General features: G+C 34.2%; 1 protein-coding gene across 1 annotated transcript in view; it reads left to right on the top strand.

Annotated features, from left to right (window-relative positions):
- Rpgr (retinitis pigmentosa GTPase regulator) overlaps positions 1-26828 on the top strand; it is a 49673-nt gene that overhangs the window by 727 nt on the left and 22118 nt on the right. Inside the window, exons 2-11 of the mRNA XM_015488107.2 lie at positions 2299-2430; positions 2861-2953; positions 4355-4417; positions 5508-5666; positions 7068-7217; positions 10684-10842; positions 15395-15550; positions 18617-18741; positions 20331-20516; positions 21645-21804. Coding sequence (XP_015343593.2) covers positions 2299-2430; positions 2861-2953; positions 4355-4417; positions 5508-5666; positions 7068-7217; positions 10684-10842; positions 15395-15550; positions 18617-18741; positions 20331-20516; positions 21645-21804 — 1383 coding nt within the window. The remainder of the gene's footprint in view (positions 1-2298; positions 2431-2860; positions 2954-4354; positions 4418-5507; positions 5667-7067; positions 7218-10683; positions 10843-15394; positions 15551-18616; positions 18742-20330; positions 20517-21644; positions 21805-26828) is intronic.

Raw genomic sequence — 26828 nt, 5'->3', positions numbered from 1 at the left:
AAAAAAAAAAAAAAAAAAAAAAAGGTAACAGTGCAGTTTGACAATAGATGCCAGGGGACCAGAACAGAGCCACTAAACCCTAGCCTGGGGTGGGGTGGCAGAGGGAGGCTTCCTGGAGAATCAGGACAAAACAGTTCAGTGATTCATTCTGGGGAAACTGTTCTTGATCCTGGCTTCCCAACTCTCAATTATTAATTTGAAATGTGATGCTTCACAAGGATTCTCAAAAGATTTTCCATAGTGGCTAGTCTCATGAGCATTGATATTTATTATTAATACTTACATTTGCTACATTTTCCTTTCTGGTACCAATTAGTTTATGTGATAATCCTCCTTGAGATTTCCTTAGAAGCTGGATCTGGCCTATTTAGTACAGGCATGTGTTTGTATTTAAACGGTTATTGGGAACTTACAGGGGTTTTCAGTCTCACTTCAAAATGGTACTGGGCCAAAACAATTTGTGAATACTACTCAAATCAAGTAATGACTTAATTTAAGAATATTAAGTTTCTACATTGCTGCCCCCAATCTCCTAGAATCATGGCATTTTGTTATAGTGTTTGAAGGAACAAAATAAACCATTCTTTCCCTTACAGAGCTTATGGTAAAAGAAAGAAAAAAAAAAAAACATCTCTATAACTAATGAGAAGCTTCCTGAGTAGTTCTGTTGAGAGAATCTTTTCATTATATACATGATCCTTAAACTGAATCCTCAATTCTCAATAAAATCAGCAGGAAACTGAAACATTTCTCTGTTAAATACTTAGATAATCTTATCTTTAACATTAAGAGTGTTGAAAGTTATGTTTGACTACCTGCTCACCATTAAGATGACCTGAAAACAGTTATGAATGTATGTGTGTAAGAAGGTAACAGACTTAAAAATAATTGAAGTTTATTAAAGGACCACTTTGTGTAAGGGAGTATGGGTACTGAGGACAATCTACACTTTCTGAAACTTTAGAATATAAGTGAGAAAACAAAATATTGAGCAACAAAAGATGTGTGTAACGATTTGATTGGAGAGGTTGCTTAATAGTGCATAGTTAATTGCCATATAAATTCTGTACATCTCATAATTCAGAGAAACCAATGATCACTTCCAGCTCTTAGAATAAAGGAAGTGTTTATGAAGGTGGCTGTGAGCTAACATATTGGCCATTCTAGGCAACATACTAGATTGTTTACATATACTATCTCATTTAACCCTCAAAACAACCCTATGAAATTGGTGTAGCCCTGTATTTACACTATTATAAATGCATTTTACATTCATTCACTAACCTGCTTATACCTGTGTGAGATTCAGGGTAAATAAGATGGAATATTGGTGCTTAGACACTATCAAATAAAGACTAATCATCAAAGAGAAATCAAAGTCTTGGTAAAGTAACCTGTTCAGGATCACATAGCTAATTATTCAGAGTAAGAATCTGAATACCTAATTACACTTAAAGCCTTTTTGTTTAGCTGCCTTCCTATAGTACAAATGAAAGAGGTATTGTGTAAATAGTTTGTTTCTGTCTTGACCCTGGTTTTATGGGTAGTCATGATGATTACCAATAGACACATAAAGAGTTGACCATTTGTGATTACATTCCTTTCCCTTAGCATGAGAACACTGGAGGTTTTTTGGAAAAACGGGACCAAAAAAAATTCAAACTGACTTATATAGATCCTCCCCTAGAATGTCCTGGTGAGCCTAATGAAGAAACTCAATACTGCCCTATTTCTGAATGTAGAAAAGAGCTCTTGGTCCAGGGACCAGACTTTGAAGTGTTAACCAGAGTGAATAGGGCACACATTGTACCAGCTCATTCCCAGGATCAGATGTCTACCTGATGACAGCAGAACTATTAGAAATAGATGACTGACTTCTTTGTCATAATATATTTCTCACTAATAGATTTTGTAGGTCAAACTAGAATGACGTTTAAGGAGTAAGACTGAATTAAGGGGGAAGAAGGGAAACTCGAAGTGCTTGAAGCTGGGTATGATGGTGCATGGCTGTTATCCCATCTACTCTAGATGCTCAGGCAAGAGGATTGCAAGTTTGTAGGCAGCCTCACCAATTTAGTGCAACCCTGTGTCAAGATTCAAATTAAAAAGGGCCTGGGATATGGCTCAGTGGTAGAGCATCCCTGTGTTCAATCCATAATAACCCCACCATCCCCCCAAACAGTGCTCCAGTAAAGGCAGAACTGTCATGAGACAGGGATTTGTGTAGATATATTACTGAAAGTGTATTTTCATAACTGGCAGCATATTAAAAGTTGTTAAATAGAAATTGTCTTATATTTGCAGATTCGGGTGCTGTGTTTACATTTGGAAAAACTAAATTTGCTGAAAACATGCCCAGTAAATTCTGGTTTAAACATGACATACCTACATATCTCTCATGTGGAGATGAACATACTGCTATTGTTACAGGTTAGTATTACAATCCTTAATCAGAACAATAATACTTTGAGAATTCTAAATAGTATAGATGTGCTGTGTTTTCAACATGTTGAAGATATATAGAAGGTGTTGTTTTTTACTTTGCCAGAGAATTCTTCACAAACTGATCTCATCAAGAGTCTTTTGATTTTAAGTTACTTTAATATATTTAATTAAAATATGATTTCCTATACACACAACTTTCTTCGAATAAGTCTATTTCAATATAATAAAAATTGTTGCTGTATAATCTTAGAAGCTACTAATAAAATCTGGTTATACATTGAAGGTAATATGTTTTAACATAGAAAATCAGTGACTTTTTTTAGGTGTAACTTTTTTATTGTCATGTGATAATGTTATCTCACATTATTTATTTGAAGAGTGCTTTAATTTGTTATTTCTCTTTTCTTCCCACTAGGAAATAATAAATTGTACATGTTTGGCAGTAACAACTGGGGTCAGTTAGGATTAGGATCAAAGTCAACCATCAGCAAGCCAACGTGTGTCAAAGGTTTGGGGTCTTGTCTTCTTTATCACTTTAAATACTTAACAAACTACATAAAGTACTTCCATACTGATTGTGTAGTTCTTTAATGTCATAAATGATAAAGCCTTTAGCTCTTCATTTTGTAACATTCACTTGAATATTATCAGAACTTTATATGAAATTCAAACCTACTTTTATGTGGTAAAGTCTAAAAATCACACTGATTTTTAAACCCAGAGATCACAAAGGAAGTCATGATTTTACAGTATTACATTTGGACATCCTCTTTTTGCTTCTTTGTAAAACTACTTAAATATTTCTGCTATTGCATATATAGATAACAGACATTAGAATGTGCTAGAGTTTTGAGCTCTCATATATCATGGTCATATGTAGTTGTTAGTTTTGTAAAACATACTTTATGCTGTAGTACATAATGAGTAGATGAACTGAACAAAACGTTAAGACTGGGATTGATTAGTACTAGTGTGCAAGAATTTCAGGACTAAACATCTGAAATCATGACTGTCCCAGAAAACCTTTCTCACTGTTACAAGCAAAGCCTCTGGGTATAACCATGAACATCAACTAAATTTGAAGGGTGATAGACATTCCTTAGGATATGACAAGAACAGTATTCTTTATCTTTCTACCTAAAATTTAAATTGCAGCTCAGAATCTCAGGTGCGAGCTTATCTTATCCATGCTCTTTATAGGTATTGTTGTGGGATTTTTGAAATATTCCACATGGTCAAACTGCTAAATGCTTGTGGGTATTCACAGTGCCCATAGTGCTTACTCTTTAATATCTTATCTAATAGTCTAAAAGGAGATCTTTGAGACCAGGGGCTTTTAATCATCTGTGTAGATGCTATGCCCAGCACTTAGAAGATATTCTAGAAATGTTTTTTTTAATATGTAGATAAATTAATGAACAACTTTAACATAGGTGTATGCCTATGAATATTGGACTTATGGTTTTCCATTGGATATGGTAAAAGTGAGCTTGATAATGGTGATGGCAGGTTAGGTAATGGATCAGGTTGGTGAGGAGGCAGCACAACAGAATCCAGTGGATTGTGGCATCTTTTAATTACCTGTGGGATTTTAAAAATATACCAATACTTAAGCCCTACCTCAGACCCACTGACTCACTATTTTCAGTGACTCACTGTGTTATATTACAAAACTAGTTAAGAACATCAACTTTGGAATCAGGTAAACCTGCTTTTCATCTCAGTTCTGGGGCTGGGGATATAGCTCAGTGGTAGTGCACATGCTTAGCATGCACAAAGCCCTGGGTTTGATCCCCACCACCAAAATAAATAAACAATTTCTTTTACCATTTAGTTACCATTTGACCTGGACTATTTATTATTTTCATAACCAGAAAATATTTTAATTGTCATATTCATATATTTTTAGCTCTTAAACCTGAAAAAGTAAAACTTGCTGCCTGTGGAAGGAACCACACCCTAGTTTCAACAGGTATAGTATTTAACTGGTATGACTTCTTGCCCGGCTTTGAGAACTGAGATCTCACTCTGGTAATGTTTTGGGGTTTATGAAATTAATAGAAAATGGTACCTTGGCAATAGATAGATTAGGGCTTTTAAAAATGTGTTTAGTACATGTTTGCCTTTGTAAATATGCAGATAAATGTTAAATGACTAAAGAAAAAGCCTTTGTTAAATTATATCAAGGGACAGCATCTCCTTACCTATAGGCACACCTCAAGATCTAGTTGCTTCTGTTCTTGTTCTTACCTCTTCCTTACTGAGGGTAAGTGGAAGCCAACCAAAGTCAGCATGGTTCTGATCAAAATCTAAACAGGCTGTGTGTGTGGGGGGTAGAAATTGACAAAGTGATTCTAAAATATATGTGGAAAATCAAAGGACATAAAACAGCCAAAACAATTTTGAGAAAGACCAAATTGTAGGACTGATACTACCTGATTTCAAGACCTATAAAGCTACAATATTCAAGACATCATGGCATTAGCAAAAAGATAGAGAAAGATTAATGAAATAGAATAGAATACAGAAATAGATTCTCACATATATGCCCCACTGATTTTTGACAAAGGTGCTACGACAATCAGTGGAGAGTATTTTCTTTTTCTTGGGTGTGGGGGGGGACCAGGGATTGAACTCAGGGGCACTCAACCACTGAGCCACATTCCCAGCCCTATTTTGTATTTTATTTAGAGACAGGGTCTCACTGAGTTGCTTAGTGCCTCGCCCTTGCTGAGGCTGGCTTTGAACTCATGATCCTCCTGCCTCAGCTTCCCGAGCTTCTGGGATTACAGGCATGCACCACTGCACCCAGGGAAAGTATTTTCAACAAATTTAACAATTAGCAGTTCCTGACTACTTAACAGTTCCTCTTGTCTCCTTCCTTTCCTCCATCCCTAAGCTGCTTCTATCTTTAGGCTGTTCTCTCTGCCTCAGCTCCTCCTCACCAGTCTGCCTTTGTTTATACTTTTCTTCACTGTTAATAGAGGGAATATCTGGTATACACTAACCTGTCTTGTAAGCAAGATGACTATAGTATTACAATGTTTCATTTCCGTGTACAGAAGGAGGCAGTGTATATGCAGCTGGAGGAAATAATGAAGGGCAATTAGGACTTGGTGACACTGAAGAGAGAAACACCTTTCATCGAATTAGCTTTTTTACATCCCAGCATAATATTAAACAGCTTTCTGCTGGATCTAACACATCAGCTGCCCTAACTGGTAAGATGTATTTTAATTTCAATCTGGGACACATACTTTCGTTTAGACCAAGATATACCAAGTTGGTAAACTCAAGACAGCATTGTCATTTAATTTTCTTGCATTGACTGTGTGCTTTCAGAAGACATTTGTTTTTGTTATAGAGGATGGAATACTTTTTAATGTAGGGTGTAAATTCTGAAGGGCACATTGGTTTTAAAAATATGAGTAATGTTGTGTGCCTCATTTTTCAATATATTTTAGTGGGATATAAATATATATTTAAAGATAATTGGTAAATAAATTTTAAGCTCTACTATCCATCTACTAATTTAGATAATCTGAAATATTATCTTAATTGTGTGCTGATATACTTCCAGTTTTAACTGAAGTTACTAATCAGAAGCAAGCTATAGAAACCTGTTGGGCATACGTTATAAAAATATTATGGTTTGTAATGTTTATTGCATATCTCAGCCTTCCCTGTCAAAAGCACATATAAGAACTTTAAAAGTTGGTGTCAAGATCACCTTGGTGTCACTGAAGCTGTTTGCTATCTGTTTTGTTCCAAATAGGAGACTATAAATGTCCAGTGTTGCTCTATTAGGAAAGTCAGAGTTGTATCTGAAGCTTTTCTCTTCAGTTTTGTCAACCAGATAGTTAGCTTTTTCATATTCTTCTTTCAGTTATCGTTTTATTATTAAACCACTTCAAAGATTTTTAAAGTTTTTTAATAAAAAATTAATGCAAATAAGCATTAGTAATTCTTTTCTAAATTTTTTATCCTAATTTAACTTTTTCCAACTTTGAAAACCCTCATCAGAAAGGTCATAAATGAACATGTTTTTGAGATGCTAGATATGGTAATATATCTCCTCATTCTCTGAAACTAGAATTTGTATTTTCAGGTATAAAGAAAAGAGATTAGTGAAACATATTTCTTTTCTCTTCTTCTTCTTCTTCATTTAAAACATTTATATAGTGTTCTCAAGAGCAAGGTCTTCCATTCACTGTTGACCTGGAACTTGCTCTTTTGATCTGGAGATGTTTTGTGTGACTCATGCTGGCTCTTAGTTCAGTGGCAGGTAGACTGCTTGGAAGAAGGAAAATATTTCTGTTTAGAGACATTATAATGAGACAAGGTGATTATAGGAAATGACATCCTGTGTTTGCTATAAGATAAAAGTATGAACATAATCAGAGATTTACAATCATGTCATTCTCTGTTTTTTTATTGTTATTGATGTATTTCATAATAGAAATTGAACTCTTTAGTAGCCAGCTGATATAATTGTCTTGGTACTTTTCTTTTAAGACGTATAATTTTTCTAAATTAAAAAAATAAATGGCCTGTTGGAATTACAATAGCTGCAGAGCCCTACTACCTTTTAAAACTTTTCTCTCCTTGTGTTTTCTTTACAGAGGATGGAGTACTTTTTATGTGGGGTGACAATTCTGAAGGGCAAATTGGTTTAAAAAATATGAGTAATGTGTGTGTGCCTCATCAAGTGACTATTGGGAAACCGATCTCCTGGATCTCTTGTGGATATTACCATTCAGCTTTTGTAACAAGTAAGCAGAACATTTTGGATTCATCACATTATCTCTCATTTCTGAGATATTCAATTAATAATAAAATTATATTAACATTCTACAGTTCTGTAGAAATAATGCCATGGTTATCCATGTAATGAAATGATTTCCATCTGTTTTACATCACAATATTTCTCTATTTCTATAATAATTTTTTAAATTTTAGATTCTCTCTGACATGTTGGCTTTTTAGGTGAATGTTATGTCTATTGATATAATTGAATGTTATGTCAATTGATATAATTGAAACCTTTCTAAATATTGATTCTCAAGCTTTTTAAATCCCTTTGGCATTGAAAAAAAGACCTATGAGCCACTTTCCTCTGGACCCACTTGCCTCTGTACCTTAACCTACTCTACTCTTTTGTACTGATCATTTATTTTATTATTTCAAGTAAATGAATGGGAAGTGAGGTGAAGACTAGATCAAAAAGGAAGAGAGCTCAGTATGAGATAGTTTCCTTGGGTGGGACTTTTCTCAGCATCTCCAATTTCTCTGGGCCTACTGACAATCTCTTCTGCCTTAAAATATTTGAAATGTTGGGTTCTATTATAGTCTGCATCTACACTATTAATAATAGGAAAAGTATGGTTGTGGATTTCCATCTAATTTACTAGAAAAAATAGTCTTGTGAACCCTCTTAGATACCTCTCTAAATATTTATTTAAATACTTACTCTTGGTGCTGGGGTTGTAGCTCAGTAGTAGAGTGCTTGCCTCACATGGGTGAGGCACTGGGTTCAATCCTTGGCACCACATTAAAAATAAATAAAAAATAAAGATTAAATTATTTAAAAAATAAATAAATGTTTACTCTTTGTTCTGTATACTACAGATTGAAATTTAGAAGTGCTGACTGACCAATCCCAGTACCCCCAGAGTTACCAACAGATTGGTAGCAGCGTGATACCAAGATTGGGCAAACCTGACTGTTGGTATTGTTCATCACTGTATCTCTGGTTTATTGCACAGACTTAATAAATACTAAGGGAGGAAGCCAAGTTTATTAATAAACTCTGCTTTAGCCATTAGAGGAATACATAGAATTGTTATCTTAAGCCAGCAAGCATTATATTGAGTTATTTTGTTTTTGTTTTTATATCTTTTTTTAAAAATAGCTTTATTGAGATATAATTTAAATACTGTACTATTCACCCATTTAAAGTATACAGTTGAAGATTTTTTTTTTAGTATATTCACAGAAATGTATATACCATGAACTGTTATACTAAACATTTTGCTGGAGATTCATTTATAACAACTGATATGAATTGTGAGTAATTTTCACACTAGCCATTATTTTATGACTTTAATAGTTTAAAGCAACTTTTTACACATCTTAGAAATAATCCAAGTATAAGAGATTTTACTTAATATATATTTCATGATAGATAAAAATGTTGTATAGAAAAGGACTGTAGTTATCTTTTTGTCTTGGTATGTCAAGCTGGGAGACCAAAAAGAAGAGTTTAATTTTTAATAAAAATGCAGAACATATCACCGAGATAGTCACATTTAAAGCTTCCTACAAATTTTTAATTTACTTGTGTATTTGAATGCTTATGTTCACATTCTAAATTCAAGTTCATGGTTTTAAATTATATAAAATATTTAATTTAAAATATTTGAAATAAAATATGTGGATTTTTCAGGTGTTATCACTGATTTCTATGTCTTTCATCTGATGTGTTAATAGTTGGGGTCTGAGCATTGCAACCAATGGACCATATAGTAAAGAGGGAATTATGTGCAACACAATAGAGAATATAAGTAAAGAGCTCGGGCTGTGGGGACTCAGGGCAGGGATGTGTGGAACAGGCTTCAGAGACTGGAGAAGAGACACATGGCAGGGTGGTTAAGGTCAGAATCTTGGAGAAGGCAGATATCAGAGCCAGGTAGGTAGTTTGAGGAATCCAGATTTTATAAAAATTAGTAGACTGAAATAAAGTAAAAATGAGTAAGATGAAATTACTATTTCTTTATCATGATGTTATTTTATTTTTATATATAAACAAGAAAAAGAATTTGAAGTTAAATTGAATGTTTTATACAGATAAAAGCACTTACCTTCACCTTTAAAGAGGGTCTTAGTGGTAGCTACAGGAAATGTATTTTCTAACCCTTTGTTTGGTTTAAAAAGTTGACACTGTAAGAAATGATTCAGCAGTTTACCATGTACAAGTCATCTTAAAGTATGTTTCTTACAATGCCAGGTTGATTAAAGCAAGTGCTTATCTTTCAGGAGTTTACAGTCTACTCACTCCAAAATGTATAAGGTTTTGCCATCTACAACGTGTTTCAAGTACAAATTACATTTCACTTAATCTCATGATAACTCTGTGAGAGAGGCAGTGGTGTCTCTTGATTACATATGCAGAAGCAGGTTTAGAACATGCTTTATTCAAGGTGGTGCTGCAGCTAAGTTGCAGAACCATAATTTGGACCTTGATCTTTGGACTCTATGGGCCTAAAGGACTTTTGTTGGCACCCAGTTTTTCTAAACCCACATGAGGAGGAGGAGAATGTAGTAGCAACTCAACAACTGGGCACTGACTGTGTGTTCTAAAGAGTATTCCTGAATGCATTAATTAATTTATTCCTATTAAATAACAACCCTATATCATAGGTACTTTTATTCCCATTTTACAGGCACAGTGATTGCTCAGTATGACTCAATGAGTAAGTGGCAGTATTACAGAAATTTATAAAATTCCTTTCAAGAAACTCACAGTCATAATATAGTGTTATAAGTGGAATAATACAAAAGCATATCATTAGTGTTAGTACATACAAGGCAGTCATAAGTGTTAGGAGCTCCTAGGGTAAGAGAGTCTGGAGAAAGTGCCATCTAACTGTAAAGTCTGCTATCTTAAGAATCACTCGACATTTGTACTTAACAAATAAAGTGAGTTTTCTAAAATGAGTTTCATAGAAAGCATATATTCAACAAGTATTCATTAAATTCTTGTGCTTGACACAGCTGGGTTTCTGGGATACCATGATGATAAAAACAAAAATCTGTGTAGTTATGGGAGCTTAATATCTAGTCATCTGCTTTATTAAAAGCAAACAGAGGGCTGGGGGTATGGCTCAGTGGTAGAGCACTTACCTGGCATTTGGGAGGCCCAAGGTTCTATCCTAAGCACTGGGAAAAAAATTGAGCAGAAGATGATATCTTTTGCAAAAGAGCTAAAACTGTTTTCTGGTGGTTTATTAGTAGTGATAGTCATGAATTCATGAAGATTATTGAAGTAAAATAATCAAGGGAAAAAGAAAATCTAGTTTCTTTCTTTACCATATAGTAAGAATATCTCAATAAAGGTCAAATTTAGTAAGTTTTCATTGTCTAAATTTTTTATGGAGCTTGAGAACATATACTAACAAGACCAGTGTTTTATTCATATTTATGCCATCATTGATCACTCTACTTTTCCTTCTTCAATAGTGGATGGCGAGCTGTACACATTTGGAGAACCTGAGAATGGAAAGTTAGGTCTTCCCAGTCAGATGCTAATCAATCACAGAATACCCCAGCTGGTGGCTAAAATTCCTGAGAAGGTGATCCAAGTAGCTTGTGGTGGAGGGCATACTGTAGTTCTCACAGGTATGTGTATGGAATCCCTGTTTCTTGGGGTGGCTCATGACATTTTTTTGATGATTTTTTTTTTACTGTGGTAAGAATACTTAATATAAGAGCTAACTTCTATGCAAAATTTTAAGTGTATAATAGGCATATCATACAGCAGATCTCTAAAATATTCCTTGTATAACTGAAATTTTGTGACCTTTGTACAGCATCTCCCCTTTCTTCCACCCCCAGCTCCTATCAACCACCATTTGATTATTAGCTTTTATGAGCTTGGTTCTTTTAGATTCTTTATGGAAGTAGCCTTCCATCTAAGATCCCCACCTTTTAACTCTATAGTTAATATACATTGCTGGCCTATGGAAGAATTTTTAAGTAGAAAGAAATGAATCTTGTCGAATTGTTTCTGCTAACATAATTGATATCTTCATGGCCTTAAATACCTTTAATGTCAGAAAATAATGTTGTTTTAGCTCATTTTCAAGGACATACTGTTTTCTTCATATATATGTTTATTTACTTATCTATCTAAAGTTGATATTATTTTTCCTAAAATGCTTTCTTTTGGAGAAGCTCCCTGTTCATGCTATTTTCAACACGTCATTGATAATTCTTTGTGATAGTCACAATATATAACTTAGGGATTTCTTTGTGATTTTACATTGTTATAGTAATTCATTAAAAAGTGGTAAGTTTTTAAATTATAGTTAATAAAAATTAGAACCTTAATAGTAATGTCACTTTTGGCTTCTGAATTTCATATTTGGTGTGTGACATGTCATTTCTTAGGATTCTAGTCAATATATTGAAATATATTCACATTTGAAAATATGCCTGCTAAATTGATGTTCTCAAATTTATTCAGTATTAGATTTATTTTAGATGAGTAATATAGGAGTAATGTAGTTAAATAGTGAATTATTATCATGAGTTTTAAGAAATTAACAGTTTGTAGTCACTACTTAATCTTTAGTAACCTAAAGCTAGAAGTATTCTAGACAAATTCTGAATAACCAATTCTTAGATGATATTTTTAATGCTGCAAAATGGAGGAGCAGTATTTTATCTTTAGATTTTCCTTTGTTGTATTTCTTTTCTTTGACTTCCTATTCTAGTCCCAGTCATGTTTATTAAACTTTAGTTACCCAGAATTACAACTTCTAGATGGAATCTTTTCTAAGTTAGAAATAATTTTTTCAAAACCTCTACTCTAAATTTGGAAATAATTCTAAGGTTTAAGATTATTTTGAATTCCTGCTTACAAAATGAGCTTTCATGTAATTTAAAAAGATGTATTCTAAATTAAATCTTTATAAATTGTTTGAAAATCTAATCTATAGTTAAAAAGACAACTTAGTTTTTATGCATTATGTGTTTTCTCTAGTTTTTACAAACATAGAAAATTTACTGGGTGATTCAAGATTATTTGGAATGACACAGATATTGATTATATAATTATAATAAACCATTCAACTATATATTGTAAAATATATAATGTGAACAAGAAAGTAATCAATGATACTTTAAATTTTTCTTTAAAATTATGAATACACTTAAAGTGTGATTTTTTTTCTTGTACTGTTATACATTTAGCTTTTTGTGAATTTGATTTTGAGTTGACAAATCATGTTTCCAGAAATTGATTTTTCTCTCCAGATTTTTGCACTTTGGGATCTCACCGATCAGTGAAGGTTTTTTTTTTTTTTAAATATGAGATATATTTATTGACAGATCTGGAGCAATTACTGTCTACTGCAAAGGTTTCTACTACAGATGCAGGAAAAAAATCCTGTCTTTCTGATTGTGGTAGACTGAACAGGGGAATAGAAGAGAAAAACTTGTAATACAGGGGAAAATATGAAGATAAAATTTGTATAAATTATAAGTAACCTTGGAAACAGTGAAAAACTTGTTTTCTTTTTAAGTAGAATTTAAACTTTAAGTTAGAAAAATAATGAGAAATAACAGATGGTTGTCAAATTCTGACTTGCATTTGCTTAAATATGAGCATTGAAAAAAGTGACTGTTTTCACTATCATGTCATAAAATAAGGAACATTTTCAAAACAAAAGCTCCTAATTTTGTAATAAAATATATCTAGTTAGATTGTACAAATTTATCTATATGGAAAATTCACTATTTTGCCTATTTTCCACATTGCTCCATGAATCTATGAAATGAAGAGCTTTGTTGTTATTAGCCACCACTGGTGAGGAAACTGTGTACTGGAATTAGATAGAAATATTTAATATTTAGTCCTAGGTAATGAAGAAATGGACCTGAAGAGTATGTTGATCATCATTTTCACTAAGTACTAAATTGGATAATTAAGAAAATTATGGAATACTTTCTGAGAACTTACGGTAAAATAAGTAATCATCTATTCTTATATCATTCCTTTCACTTAAGTAGTGATTAGATGATTCTACGGAGGCCCTCCCCAACTTTGTTTTTTTGTGTCTATAACTCTGATCTTACAATCAGTTTGGATATCACTCATTAAACCATTTTAAAGATAAGCAGATCATTGCTGATCAATTTATCTAAAAGGTACTATAGGCATGTGACCACAGTAGGTTAGAAAATACAACTACGGCTTGTAGTGATGGCATGATTATAGTTTCTCCTCAGAAGCAGGAACAGTGGACTGCTGTGGAGAAAGGGCCAGACTGGAACTTGGGACACACTGAGACAGAGTGATAGATGTAATCTTTTACATTACCCATAGCAATTACCAAAAGATGAGAAAGGCCAATTATAAGAGGGGTCCACAATGAAGTCTGTGGGTCCTGAGGCAAATGATAATTTAGCTTCTCTAGATTATGTTTGGACAAACCTGAGTTCTCTACAGGGTAATAAATTGCACTGTTAAATATCACAAAGGTGATATGGCCAAAAATTATATTAGTTTTTTATATGTACTATTTTTAGTTGAAAGAGTTTTAGATATTTAAAAACCAGAAACTGCTGTCATCACTAATCATCCAAGCACCTGAAAGTGAACCTAACAGGATAAAATGAAACTTTTAAAATATGATTAAGCTGCCTACCTAAATGGCCTCATTTCACAGGCTAATATCAGACAGCCCAAGGAAAGTTGAGTAATTGTTGATAAGCTAACAGTAAATAATTGTTTTAATTTACCCAACATTCTACTATTAAGCTGAACATTTAGAACTGGAAATATACCACATGGTTATTAATTAACTAAAAGATTTTTTATATTAAAACAAGAATGTGTTTTGCCATTGCCTCAGTATGGCTTCATATCCTTGACACAGCATATTTTCTATAAGGAGTAATATCTATGTTTTACTGATAAAGCAAACATTCTTATTAGGCAGAAAATGATGTAAAATGATGTGGTATTAGACAGTTTTGAATTCATCAGTAACCCCTGCAATTGCCAGAATTAGATGGGTTGATTAAATGATGACTTTTTCAAAGATAAATTGTTCTTTAAAACTAAATGTCTTCAAATCTACCTGAAATAAATAAAGATTATAACATCAGAGAATCTAAGAAACTTATCTACTTGCCACAGCTGGTAATAACCACGATTTGAGTTTGGGCCCTAATGCAGATTTCTTGTTCTTTCTACACATGATTGAACCAAGGACACTGTACTTCCTAACACATTGACCAGGGAAATTGTGTCTAAAAGAACCCATTTGTCACCATGCATGTATCCTGCTTTTGTACTTGTGCATTTCTAGAAAATATATGAGCTAATGGAGTTATTGGAGGTCCTTTGTATTCACCCCAAAAGTATCAGTATAGAGGAAAGCTTCTCCTGTCCTTTCTTCAGCATTGCATTTCCTAATAAAGGAGCTTTACTTGTGACTGAATATAGCATATCCATCATAAATCTTAATTTCTCTGCAAATTATTTTCAGAAATTATGTTTTATAAAATAGATTTATTAAACTTCTTTTAAAAGTTAGAAGCTTATTTTTGTAGGAGACACTATTCACATTTTTATTTGTGGCAGTGAAAGAAATTGCCTTTATGAAAATTTATGATTTTTGAATTGACATGGTAATTATAGGGACATGTTGGTTAGTTCCTTGAGTTATGTACCTTCTATTGTATCAGTTTCTTACTTATAGAAGTTCCTTTTGTGGTTATGGATATGAAAGATAAAACTGAACACCTGCCATAATTTTTTTACAGTGTGTACCTTTTCTTTATTATTTCTTCGTTTTTGGTTTTTGTTTGGATCCAGGAATGCTCTACCACTGAGCTACATCCCCAGCCCTTTTTATTTTGAGACACGGTCTTGCTAAATTGCCAAGGCTGGCCTCCAACTTGTGATTCTCTTACCTCAGCCTCCCAAGTAGGCAGGATTGCAGGTATGCACTGCCACACGCAACTAATTGTGTGCCTTTGATTTTTGTCTTTATCACTGAAAAAATGATACTAAAGTATTAGTATTCTTAAATTAGTATTTCTTTCAGAGAAAAGTTACCTTTGTTATATAAAAGGAAGAATGTCACAATCTTTTTAGATATGATGGTGACAGTGTCTGCTTCCATGTAATCCTTTTCTTGTATTGTGCCTTTCCTTTCAGAGAAAACTGTGTATACCTTTGGGCTAGGGCAGTTTGGTCAGCTGGGCCTTGGCACATTTCTTTTTGAAACTTCAGAACCCAAAGTCATTGCAAATATGAAGGACCAGAGAGTAAGTTATATTGCCTGTGGAGAAAATCACACAGCTTTGATAACAGGTATGGATTAGATTTTTATGTTTTATATTTCTAGAACTGGGTGTGTTTTATTATAAACTAAATAATATAGGGAATGAATGTATCTAACTTAAGTAAAAGAATTAATAATTGAGAAAATTGGAATTCTTTTATTAATATCCCAAAGTATAAAGTTGTAAAGTCCTTTTGATTATTTTAATTCATTTTATAATAAATGTAGGGTCTGGGGTTTTAGTTAGGTGATAGAATGCATGCTTAGCATGTATGAGACTCTGGACTCAATCCCCAACATGAAAAAAAAGTAAAAGATCTGAAGATTTAGAACCTCAAAATAGACCAGCTGATGTCAGAAGACCATAATATACTGTACTTTGGCGGAAAGTTAGAATCCTACTGAAATTGAAGGCTTTTAACGCTGTGCAAGCCACAGGGAAGAAAGAAAGAAGTTTTTCAGAAGAACATTCTCATGTTCATTGTGACAGAGCTATATTCAGGCTGAGTAAATTCTTTATGCTGCTTTTGCCACCAGGAGGCGTTTTCAGGAATAACTCCTCTTTCCACAGTGGTAGAGAGAAAGGTACCTCAAAAACCCCCAAGTGAATACATCTCTCAATTTTGTGGCTTCTCTTTATCCAGGGAGATATTCCTTTGGGCCTGCTTCTTAACTTCAGAAATTAGGTTCTGCTAATAGTGTAGAACTCAAGAAAATGCTTCCCCGAAATAATTCAGTCACTTACTTATAGGTAATTGATAGACTCCACAAACTTAAGTGCTTTATAAGAAAACCATCTGTAATTTCACTGTTTCTATCTGAAGATGAAATAAAGCACCATATATTCAGAAATCATCTAGTATATTGAAATAATCCAGATAATTGTATTTCTACTTTTTTCCCTCTTTCTAAAAATGCTACTGCTATAGTGGAGCTCATCTAATGATAACAGGTTAGGGGAAGTGTAGGAATCAGCACACACAAGGTAAACAGTTCTTTTTTCCCCACAGAACTCTTCAGAGAGGATAACCTGCCTATCATCAATTATTTATGTTCTTGTTAACATGGCATGAAATAGTACTGTATAGAATGTAAAGAAATGTTATTCATTTGTTGTCTCATTAGAATTGATATGTGTCCCTTACTGTGGGGTCCTAATCTCAGTTTCTCTGTCCTTACTGCCATTTTTCATCAACTCCAAATTGCAATTGATGGGTAAACAAACTTTCATGTATCATCTAATATACAATTAGGTTATTTAGTTAAAATTTCATAGTATCTTTCTTCTTAATGAAAAGAGTTATATCACAAATAATTGAACATAAACTTCACTTGCCTCTTTGCTCTTCTGTCCTCCCCAGAGGACAAGTGTAGTTTTTTTCCCCTCTAGACTGATGAGATGTGTATACTGAGTTATCTATAAGTTCTTATCAGTTCCTCATTATAGCCAGTGGCTCATATTTTTTAAATCACTCTGAGGTTTGAAGTGTACTCAGGCAGCTTGGATCAGAGTTTAGTTTTTGAGGCATAAGATAATCAAATTAGAAAGGCAAGCCTTAAAAATCACTTTTGAACAAAGAAATTGGGATCAAAAGAAGGGAGAGGAAGGGATAACAGTAATAGAGTATATAAAGAAAGGAAATAGAGTTATAAGAGCTAACACATCTAAACACTGGTTATTGCTTATTTATACAAATCTATTTCTATAAGTTAATTTTTGAACTTATCACTTTATTGAATTATGTTATTTACAGTCATTTTTTCAGTCAATTTTTATATATTTTCTTGGTAGGCAGTTACTTTGCCTTCTTAAACCAGAAGTCCCTAAATATCATCTAATCATTTCCCAGCCTAAAACCATTCATTTGGCTTCTTCTTGCCTTTAGAATTCAAAAATTTATAATCTGAACTAATGGAATCCTCTGAGGTATGGTTCCATCTTCCTCCTCAGACTCATCTCATACACTTTCCCCTTTGTGCTTTAGGCTTGTTGGTTGCCTTCACCTTCTTGTCTTAGCTCTGATTTCTCTTGATTCAGGTGTTTCCTACTTACTGTTGACTCTGCCTGGAGAATTCTTCATTCCTTTCTTCTTCCAGCTAAACCCTAGTCATCCTTTAGGTTTCAGTTTGAATGCTTTCCCTAATCCTCAAACTATAGGGAAATCCCTCTCTGCACACACATTGTCACTCATTAATTCTGCTTCCATGGCACTTACCTCACTTGAGATGCAGTATATGGAGGAGAGGCCTGAGAAGAGGAGCTGAGGTTCAGAATATCTGCTATGGTAGCAGGCAAAAAAAGATAACTGGAGAGAAGTAACCAGATCACTTATCAGCAGCTCAGCTATAGATGAGACCCAGTTATTGGTATAGGGACTGGTCAGCATTATTGATTGGCTTATGGTAGGTAGTTCTTTAGGCAGCATTATTCAGTCCAGGAACCTAATTAAGAAAAGAGAGGAGTTGGATTGATCTAAGTCAGTAGTTCTCTACCACTGAAAATTTTGTTCCCCCCAGGAGACAGATGTGATGTCTGGAGAAATTTTTGACTGTCACAGCTGCAGAGGAGAGTTTTACTGGCATGTAGTGGGGCAGAGGCCAAAAATGCTGCTAAGCATCCTACAATGAACAGGACCGACTCTCACAACTAAAAATAATTCAGCCCAACTGTCGGTAGTGCTGAGGTTGAGAAACTGATCAATCAGTGATCTGAGGAAAAAATAAAATAGGTTATATCACAACATAAGAGATCAGAATACAAGCATCTCTTTCTCCTTGAGAATATGATGTACATCACAAGATCTCATGCTGTATTGTTGGTGTTCCATATAATTTCTTGCACCACAAGGCACCAACTTCACCAACCACCAGGGTTTAGTGATTTGTTCTCAGAATATCTACTGCATATTGTTATGTATAGGACCATAGAAATCAGTGTATGTGGAAAGATCAATGGACCAGAGTATTCAATGTAGAATTTGATGGGAAAATTATAACTGCAGTGTGAATTAATATATTCATCTGATTATAAACAGATGAATGCAAGTAACACTTGTATAATTCTCCTTATTTAATTATTTATTTTTGCATTTTAGATGTAGGCCTTATGTATACTTTTGGAGATGGCCGACATGGAAAATTAGGACTTGGACTGGAGAATTTTACCAATCAATTCTTTCCAACTTTGTGCTCTAATTTTTTGAAATTTACAGTTCATTTGGTAAGGTTATCACATTCCCCTCCTTATGTTTTTTATATTTCTATAATTGAGTCTTTCAGTATTTCATAGATAATACTTACCTTTGTGTTTATATTAGAGACTGTCATATATTTATCTACTCAATACAACTAGTTTCTAAAAGTCAAATTTCATACATTATGCCACTCTGAAAATCTGCCCCTTTCCTAATTTTCCTCCTTTAACATTTTCCTTTTTGTTGCAATCTTAACTCTTCTGCTGTATTTTCATTTGTCTCTTGAAACACAGTAGTATTCAGTAAATATTTGTGCAATTAAATGTTACTGAGACTCTCAAATCCTGTACCAGAGGAATCTGATAACAAATGAAGAGGTGTGAAAATGTTTTATTGACTAAATATTATTTAGATAAGAATGTGTGGCTTTAGTTTAACATTACCATCACACATTGTATGTCTATTGTTTCTAATACTTTTGCTAGTTAAGAGCTATATAGACTAGTGAAAATTCTGTTTATTTGACAATAATTTTACTTCTCCAAAGATGCATTGTCTCATACTATGGAGCACCATTTGTTGATTTGACTATGTGCAAGATAGTGGATTAATTATTAGGAATACAGAGTATTCAGTGATGAAGAAACTAATCCTCATTCGTTGGGTTTATAATCTTACAGGGATTATCACTTCAAAAGGTGATAAATAAAATTGTTCATGAATTTTAAATTTGAAAATATTATAAAAGAAAGGTATAGTCAAAACACTATAAAATGGCTAGAATCTATGTATTAAAAATACTGGGGCCAGGTATAGTAATGCACCTCTATAGTCCCAGTGACTCTGGAGGTTGAGGTGGGAGGATCACAAGTTCGAGGTCAGCCTGAGCAATTTAGTGAGACCCTATCACAAAATAAAAAATCAAAAGGGATGAGGGTATAACTCAGTAGTAAAGTGCCTCTGGGTTCAATCCTCAGTACCTCCCCCAAAATACACTATGGGATCTTTTTTGGCATTTTCTTAGAAGCCATTGATATCTCAAAATTCTTTTTCATTGTTCCATCATTGTGAATTCTTGTTTTTCTCTAAGGTCTTTTAAGCTTTAAATGTAGAAAATATTCATGTAAAGAAAAAGCTTTGGATATATAATTATCTCAGGAGACTGTTTTATTCTTGGCTCATTTTATTTCCCAGTAGATCTTCTCTGAATAGTTTTTAAAAGTTTTTAATATTGCTCCCAGTTGAAAATACAACACCTTCTAACTTGTAATGAAACATGTAGTGACAAGTACTTTTTCCCTCTATGTTATGTTAAATGAAAGCAAATGGTGAATTAAACTTGTTCTAATTTTCAATTGTAGTGTTTAAAGAATATATACATTAATTCACATAGATATAATTCAGACATGTGATGTATACATGCACACTCACACATGTATATCTAAATGAAAAGAGGGAGAAGAGAGATTAAAAGAGAATCAGTGAGTCGGTCAGTTTAGGAAGTCTGCTGTGTAACACTAAGTAAATTTCTTGTAGCTGACCTGATAATTGTTACAAAATCCATTTGTGTTTGAATCCAATGTTGATTAATTTTTCTGTGGCTTTATGCTTGCAGGTTGCCTGTGGTGGATGTCACATGCTAGTTTTTGCCACTCCACGGCTCAATATATCAGGAGAAGTTGAATTTGATGAAATAAGTGATTCTTCCTCACCTGCAGCTAATTCTCTGTCCACCACTGATCTGACCTCAGGAAATTTACTGCATAGAACTTTATCAGCACGTCTGCGGCGAAGAGAGCGGGTACAGTTGTGGCCTATTCTATATAATAGTATTGTATAGCACTGCTAAGAAAACATGAAGAAAAAAATCTATTTTCTTTATAAAATCAAAGGCTCTTCTCAGATAAAATTGCTAATAAAGTGATTAGAGCTGAAGATTTTGGACTTTTAGAGTGAGTGCAGAATTAAGCCATTAAAGACACAAATTAGACAATTCAAATTATCATGGATAACCTCTGCTTGTAGACAGTGATAGTATACAAAGCATCCTTTTACAGACCTTTCTTACACCTCAGAGTAGATGCTACATTGTTTTTTTAACTTCATGTGATTCATCTTCTACTTTAACTTGTCACACCCTTTTTTCTATTATTGTAGTGAGAACATGAGATCTACCCATGTAACAGATTTTTAAGCATATAATACAGTATTATTAACATAGGCACAGAGCTATGTTGTACAGCACATCTCTAGGACTTCACCATCTTGCCTAATGCTATATTCTTTTATCTTTTAGTTAGACCTCATGTGGTGGAAGGTTATATACTATAAACTATGAAACATGAAAAACCAAGAAGGAATTTAGTTGGAGAAAAGGAATATTTTCTTTCAATTAAATTTAGAGATTCTCATGTGCTTTAAAATTACTGTTTCAGTGACACTTATACTTTTTTAAAAAATGAAAATGCCAAATATTTAAAGGAGAAATTCCTCTTTGAAAATTACGTTAAGTTCTTAAATTCTTTCCTTTTGGAGTAAAAGTTAAGTGTGACTTTTTATTTACAAAAAGTATATATGGAAAGGTTGAGAAATATTCCACCCATGTTTTGTAATTTTTTATATCTCATGAGCAAATTTTTGTTTCTATAAGAGAAAGCAGAGAAAACACACACACACACACACACACACACATTTTTTTTCCCCAAAATGTGAAAAACAGGCTTTCCGATTGACAATTTAGAGCAACTAAGATACAGAAACAACAGAACAAAACGTTTTTGATCCCCTGGGGATTATTAAGAAGTGAATGTTATGGAATGTTGGTAGACTTTGGACTCTTTCTCTTAAATATTTTTAGCAACCGCAAGGAAATTTATGCCAATGCTATATATAACATCATTTGACAGATATTTATTATTTTATTTTAAAGGAGAAATCCCCAGAATCTATTCACATGGTTCGAACACTACCTCCATTAGAGGAGACTGCCTCCGTACCTTATTTTTCCCCTTCTTCAATCTCTTTCCCTGTGCCTATTAATTACCTCTCAGAGAAATGCACCTCTGACTTCACGGAGCCACTGGATCCAGGTAATACTTGTCACCCTGCCTGCTCTTAGGAGAAATGTGCCTTTTATTCCTATTGCTTTCATGTTTTATCTTAAGATGTTTTCTCCAGTTCATTAAATTGTTTCATCCCCAATTAGAGCCTGATATCACCCACTTGAACTCAAACCCAGAAATACCCTTACAAATACAAAGCACCATCAATGAATCTTGTAACCATAGCAGCATGTCTTTATAGAGTAATGGATAATATGCATGCCATTATTATATTACTTTCTATAAAACCTGAAGCAACTTCATGAAATAAGTGGGAATTATATTCTTTATTTTACAAATGAGAAAAGCTAGACCTGAAGAAATCAAGTGACTTACCCAAGGTCAGTCAGTTTATATCTGAAGTGGACAGGATTTGAATGCAGGTCTTCTGGATCTATGTCAAGTTCTGTATTTAAGCAGTGATTCATAGTGGTTAAAGCATGGGATATGGAATTAAAATTGATCTAGGGTTGCATGCCAGCTCTGACATTTATCAACTATGTGACTAAATCTAAGCCTCAGTTTCCTTATCATTTAATGATGCCTACTTCAGAGAATGATTTCAATGATTAAGTGATATCAGGCATGTAAAATATTTAGCATTGAGCTCATCACCTCTAGAAACCCCTAAATAAATATACTTATGATTATCAGTAACACCTCTATCTCAGTCCCTATTAGATATTCATGCTTTAAATTGTAATCCCAACTCTTTTACTACTATACACCTCTTCCACATGATTGTGTTCATAGACTTTATATCTTGAAGGAGTGTCTGTATGGTAATACCATACAGAGGGTGTATGCTTGGATGATGGGCGCAGGACCAGGAGATCAGAAGAAGAAGTAGATTTGAAATTTAAGTAGATAAACCTGGCTAGGCTTGGTGGCACAGGCCCATATTCTGTGACTTGGGAAGCTGAAGGATCACAAATTGGAAGCCAGACTCAGCATCTTAGCAAGGCCCTAAGCAACTTAGAGAGACCCTATCTCAAAAACTAAAAAGGGATGGGGTATGTAGCTCTGTGATAAAGTGCCCCCTGGGTTCACTCCTCAGTACCAAAAAAGAAAAGAGAAAGATAAACCTGTACATTGGGAATTAAGAACCATGGCACATACTTTTTATTGTTTGCGATCTATCATCTAGACAGGACCTTGATAATGAGCTGAGTTTCTTCACCACAACTTTTGTATGTTGTTTTTTTAAGTCGTAGATGGACACGATACCTTCATTTTATTTATTTATTTTTATGTGGTGCTGAGGATTGAACCCAGTACCTCATATGTGCTAGGCAAGTGCCCTGCCACTGAGCTACAACCCTAATTCTCCTGTATGGTCTTTTTGAAATAAGAATCAGTGTCAAGGCTGAGTGCGGTGGCACACACCTGTAATCCCAGCAGCTTGGGAGGCTGAGGCAGGAGGATCACAAGTTCAAAACCAGCTTCAGAAACTTTGCAAGGCACTAAGCAACTCAGTGAGACCCTATCTCTAAATAAAACGCAAAAAAAAGGGGTGAGGATGTGGCTCAGTGGTTAAATGCCCCTGGGTTCAACCCCAGGACCCTCCACCCCCCAAAAAAATCAATGTCAAATGATGCTTTTCAGTCCTAGACATGGAAAGTATAGTAGTAGATTCTGACAAGCATTGTATACAGGGAAGAAAAGTATGTGGTTTGGGGAAAGAAAGTCATTTCCCACTTCAAGAGATTTAAATGTAAATATGTACATAATTTTGTACCTAGATCAAAAGGAAAAATTTCCCCTATCTTTTTGTGACTAATAAAACTTTCTTTATAATAAGTAGCTTATAAGTTATACTCAGTATATAATATGATTTGTTCTAAATTATTTGCAGACTTTTGTCTTTATAAGGGAAGAAAATGGATCAGGGTAGGTCTTGCTGAGAAGATGCCATTCATGCTAAAACATAAAGGATAAGAAATAGCCACATAAATTGACAGTAGTTGTATTCCTGGCAGAGAAAATAAGAGGCAAAGAAAAGGAAAGACCAGTAGGGCTCTAAAGTGAGGGAAAAGACAGAACAGGATGATGTTGGAGAAAAGACAGTGAAAAATTATTCCTCAGTTTATAGGCCAGAAAGAGCCTATTCAATTTGAATGGTTCTCTCTCTCTCTCTCTCTCTCTCTCTCTCTCTCTCTCTCTGTGTGTGTATATGTGTGTGTGTGTGTGTGTGTGTGTGTGTGTGTGTTAGTGTGTATGTCACTAGGGATGGAACCCAGGGATACTTTACTGCTCAGTTACATCCCCAGTCTTTTTTATTTTGAGACAGCGTCTCTCAGTTGCAGAGGCTGTCCTCAAACTTTGATCCTACTACCTGAACCTACTTAGTAGCAGGAATTACTGGTGTGCACTACTGTGTCAAGCTTGAATGGTTTTAAATACAATAAAAAGCAATTAGTGGGTTTTAAAGAGTGGACTGATATGTTCCAATCCAATTGATATTTTAAAATGATCATTTCTACCTCCATGTGGATTCTAGGGAAGCCATATTAGAAGAAGAAGAAAAATACTTGTCAGATTTTTTTTTTACAAGAGATAGCAATGTGTGGACCAAGGTCTTTGCAGTTGAGATGATATGTTTCAGACATATAACCAACTAGACTTGCTTATCGTATTAATAGATTACACATAGGGATGACATAAAGGGAAGAATCAAGGGTAGTTCCTAAGCAATAGGATGATGGACAAGTTTGAGGAAGAAATTTAAGAATTGAGCCTGGGGTGTCTATGAGACACGCAAATGGAAATATTAAGCAGGCAGTTGAAAAACAGCCTAAAGTTCAGAAAAGAGCTCTGAACTAGTGATAAAATTTGGAAACCATCAGTAGAGAAATGGTATTTAAAATGTACAAAGTTGGTGAAATCAACAGAGAGTAGAGTCAGAAGAGAAGAGGGACCAGGATATAGACATAAGAATATTTATCTTTCTTGATCTCATCAGTCAGTAAGAGAGGAGAAGGAGGAAAATTAGGAAAAAGTAGAGGCATGAATGCAAATCTCTGCTCAAAGATTAAGGGAAAACAACTCAAAGAAGCATCCAGTGCATTTGGTATCCTGGAGATTACTGGTGACCTCAACAAAGAGCAGTTCCAGGGAAAGATCACAGAAGCCAGAATGATAAGTATTAAAGCATGAATAGGGAATGAGGAAGTGAAGAGGAGATAGGCTGTGTAGATCATTATTTTGCTTATTTGGTCATGAGATAGTCCAGAACACTTGGCAGGCAGCTAGAGGGAACTGTGGGATCCATGGGAAAAACTGGAACACATGTGTATACCTATAATCAGGAGATCTTGGTAGCCCTAGGAGACAAAAGCTCTTGGAAGACAGAAGAGGCTGGCATACAGAGCAGTCTTTGGTAATAGGAAAGACATTTTACATTAACAGGAAAATGAGAACTTGGGCACAAATTTAGGTAATAGTATATGTTGGTGAGAAGATCAAGCACATCATGTCTAGTGATTTCTGTTTTCTCATCTGAGACAAAGCCATCAGCTTAAAAAAGCTACTCTATTTTCTAAACCTACATTTTCTTACCTCCAGTATATCCAGTGTAACACTTTTCACATTAATCTCCCTTAAGTCCAGTTCAGATCCTATCTGCTCCACTGTCTTCAGAGGATCCCTGATATTTATGAAAATAAATGTTTCCTTATAACTCCCAACTGCTTTTCTGGCTCTCTCTCTCTCAGTAACCTTTTTTTTCTTATAACCTCTATTTAAATCAGGAGTCTGGAAACTATGACCCATGGACCAAATCTAGCCAGCCACCTGTTTTTGTAAATAAACTTTTATTTGAACCCATTCATACCCATTCCTTCATGTGTTGTCTATGGCTGTTTTCATTCTACAATGTCAGAGGTTAAGTTAGGACAGAGACTGTATGGCTCACAAATCATAAGATATTTACTGTGTGGTCTTTTAGAGAAAAAAAAATGTAACCCCTGATTTTGATCAAACTGAGCAATTCAGAGTCTGACTTACTGGAAAGAACATGGGCTATGGAGTTACATAGACCTGAGATTGACATTAGGTACCATAATGGTAAATTAAGTATACTTTTCTCATTCGTAAAATGAGAATATAATGTTTAACCTTTCTTGTTATCATAGGATTAATCCAACACACAAAAGAGTATATGTTCTTAGGACATTGGCAGCCTTCAACACAAGTTGCTTCCTTCCATGTGCTTCTCTTCCTACTCGTTGGCTTTATTAGGAATGGGAATTCATTTATTCCCTTTCCAGCTCTATCTCTGCCTGCCTCTCAGAACACTACTCATCCTTCCATGCACCTCTTTAGTGAAACCATTCCTGATTCCCAACATTCATGTGTGATTTCTCTTTCCTCTATGTTTTTATATTCCCTTGATAATTACTACTTCTTAATGAACTTATAGTCTATGTATATCAACATCTATTGTAAAACTTAAATATAGATAATGAACAACAAAAGAATTAGCAGTTAAAATTTAAGTTACTGTCTCTGCATATTACAACACATGGAATAGATACAAAATGAGTACTTGCTCATGGAGTTGAATAGATTTAAAATGGAGAAATCAGTGTGGACTGGCATTTGTAGTTAAGACTTCATTTAAGAAACTCCCCTCAAATAAATGGACAGGTGATCAAAGAGGATATAGTGAGAAACTTTAGAAAAATGTAAGGTCAAATAGAGCTTATGACTTTTAATTTTCTGCTTTATGATATAATAACTTGCCATTTTCTGTGAAAGGTACTTGAGATAGTTATTTGTTGCTACATTTAAAAATGACCATAAAACTTAGCAAGTTAAAATGACAGACACTATTTCACATAGTTTCTGAGAGTCAAGAATCCAGGATCACATTAACTGGGTAATTCTGGCTCAGGCTCACTCATCGAGTTAAAGTCACACTGTCATACAGGGCTCTAGTTGAATTTCCAGCTCATTCATGTTGCCATTGGCAGAGGGCTTCCTGTACTCTTCACATAGGCTTCTATGTAAAG

The sequence above is a fragment of the Marmota marmota genome, unplaced genomic scaffold (genome assembly GCF_001458135.2).
Source record: "Marmota marmota marmota unplaced genomic scaffold, marMar, whole genome shotgun sequence".
NCBI classification, from domain to species: Eukaryota; Metazoa; Chordata; class Mammalia; order Rodentia; family Sciuridae; genus Marmota; species Marmota marmota.
This window is presented reverse-complemented; position numbering and strand designations above follow the sequence as displayed.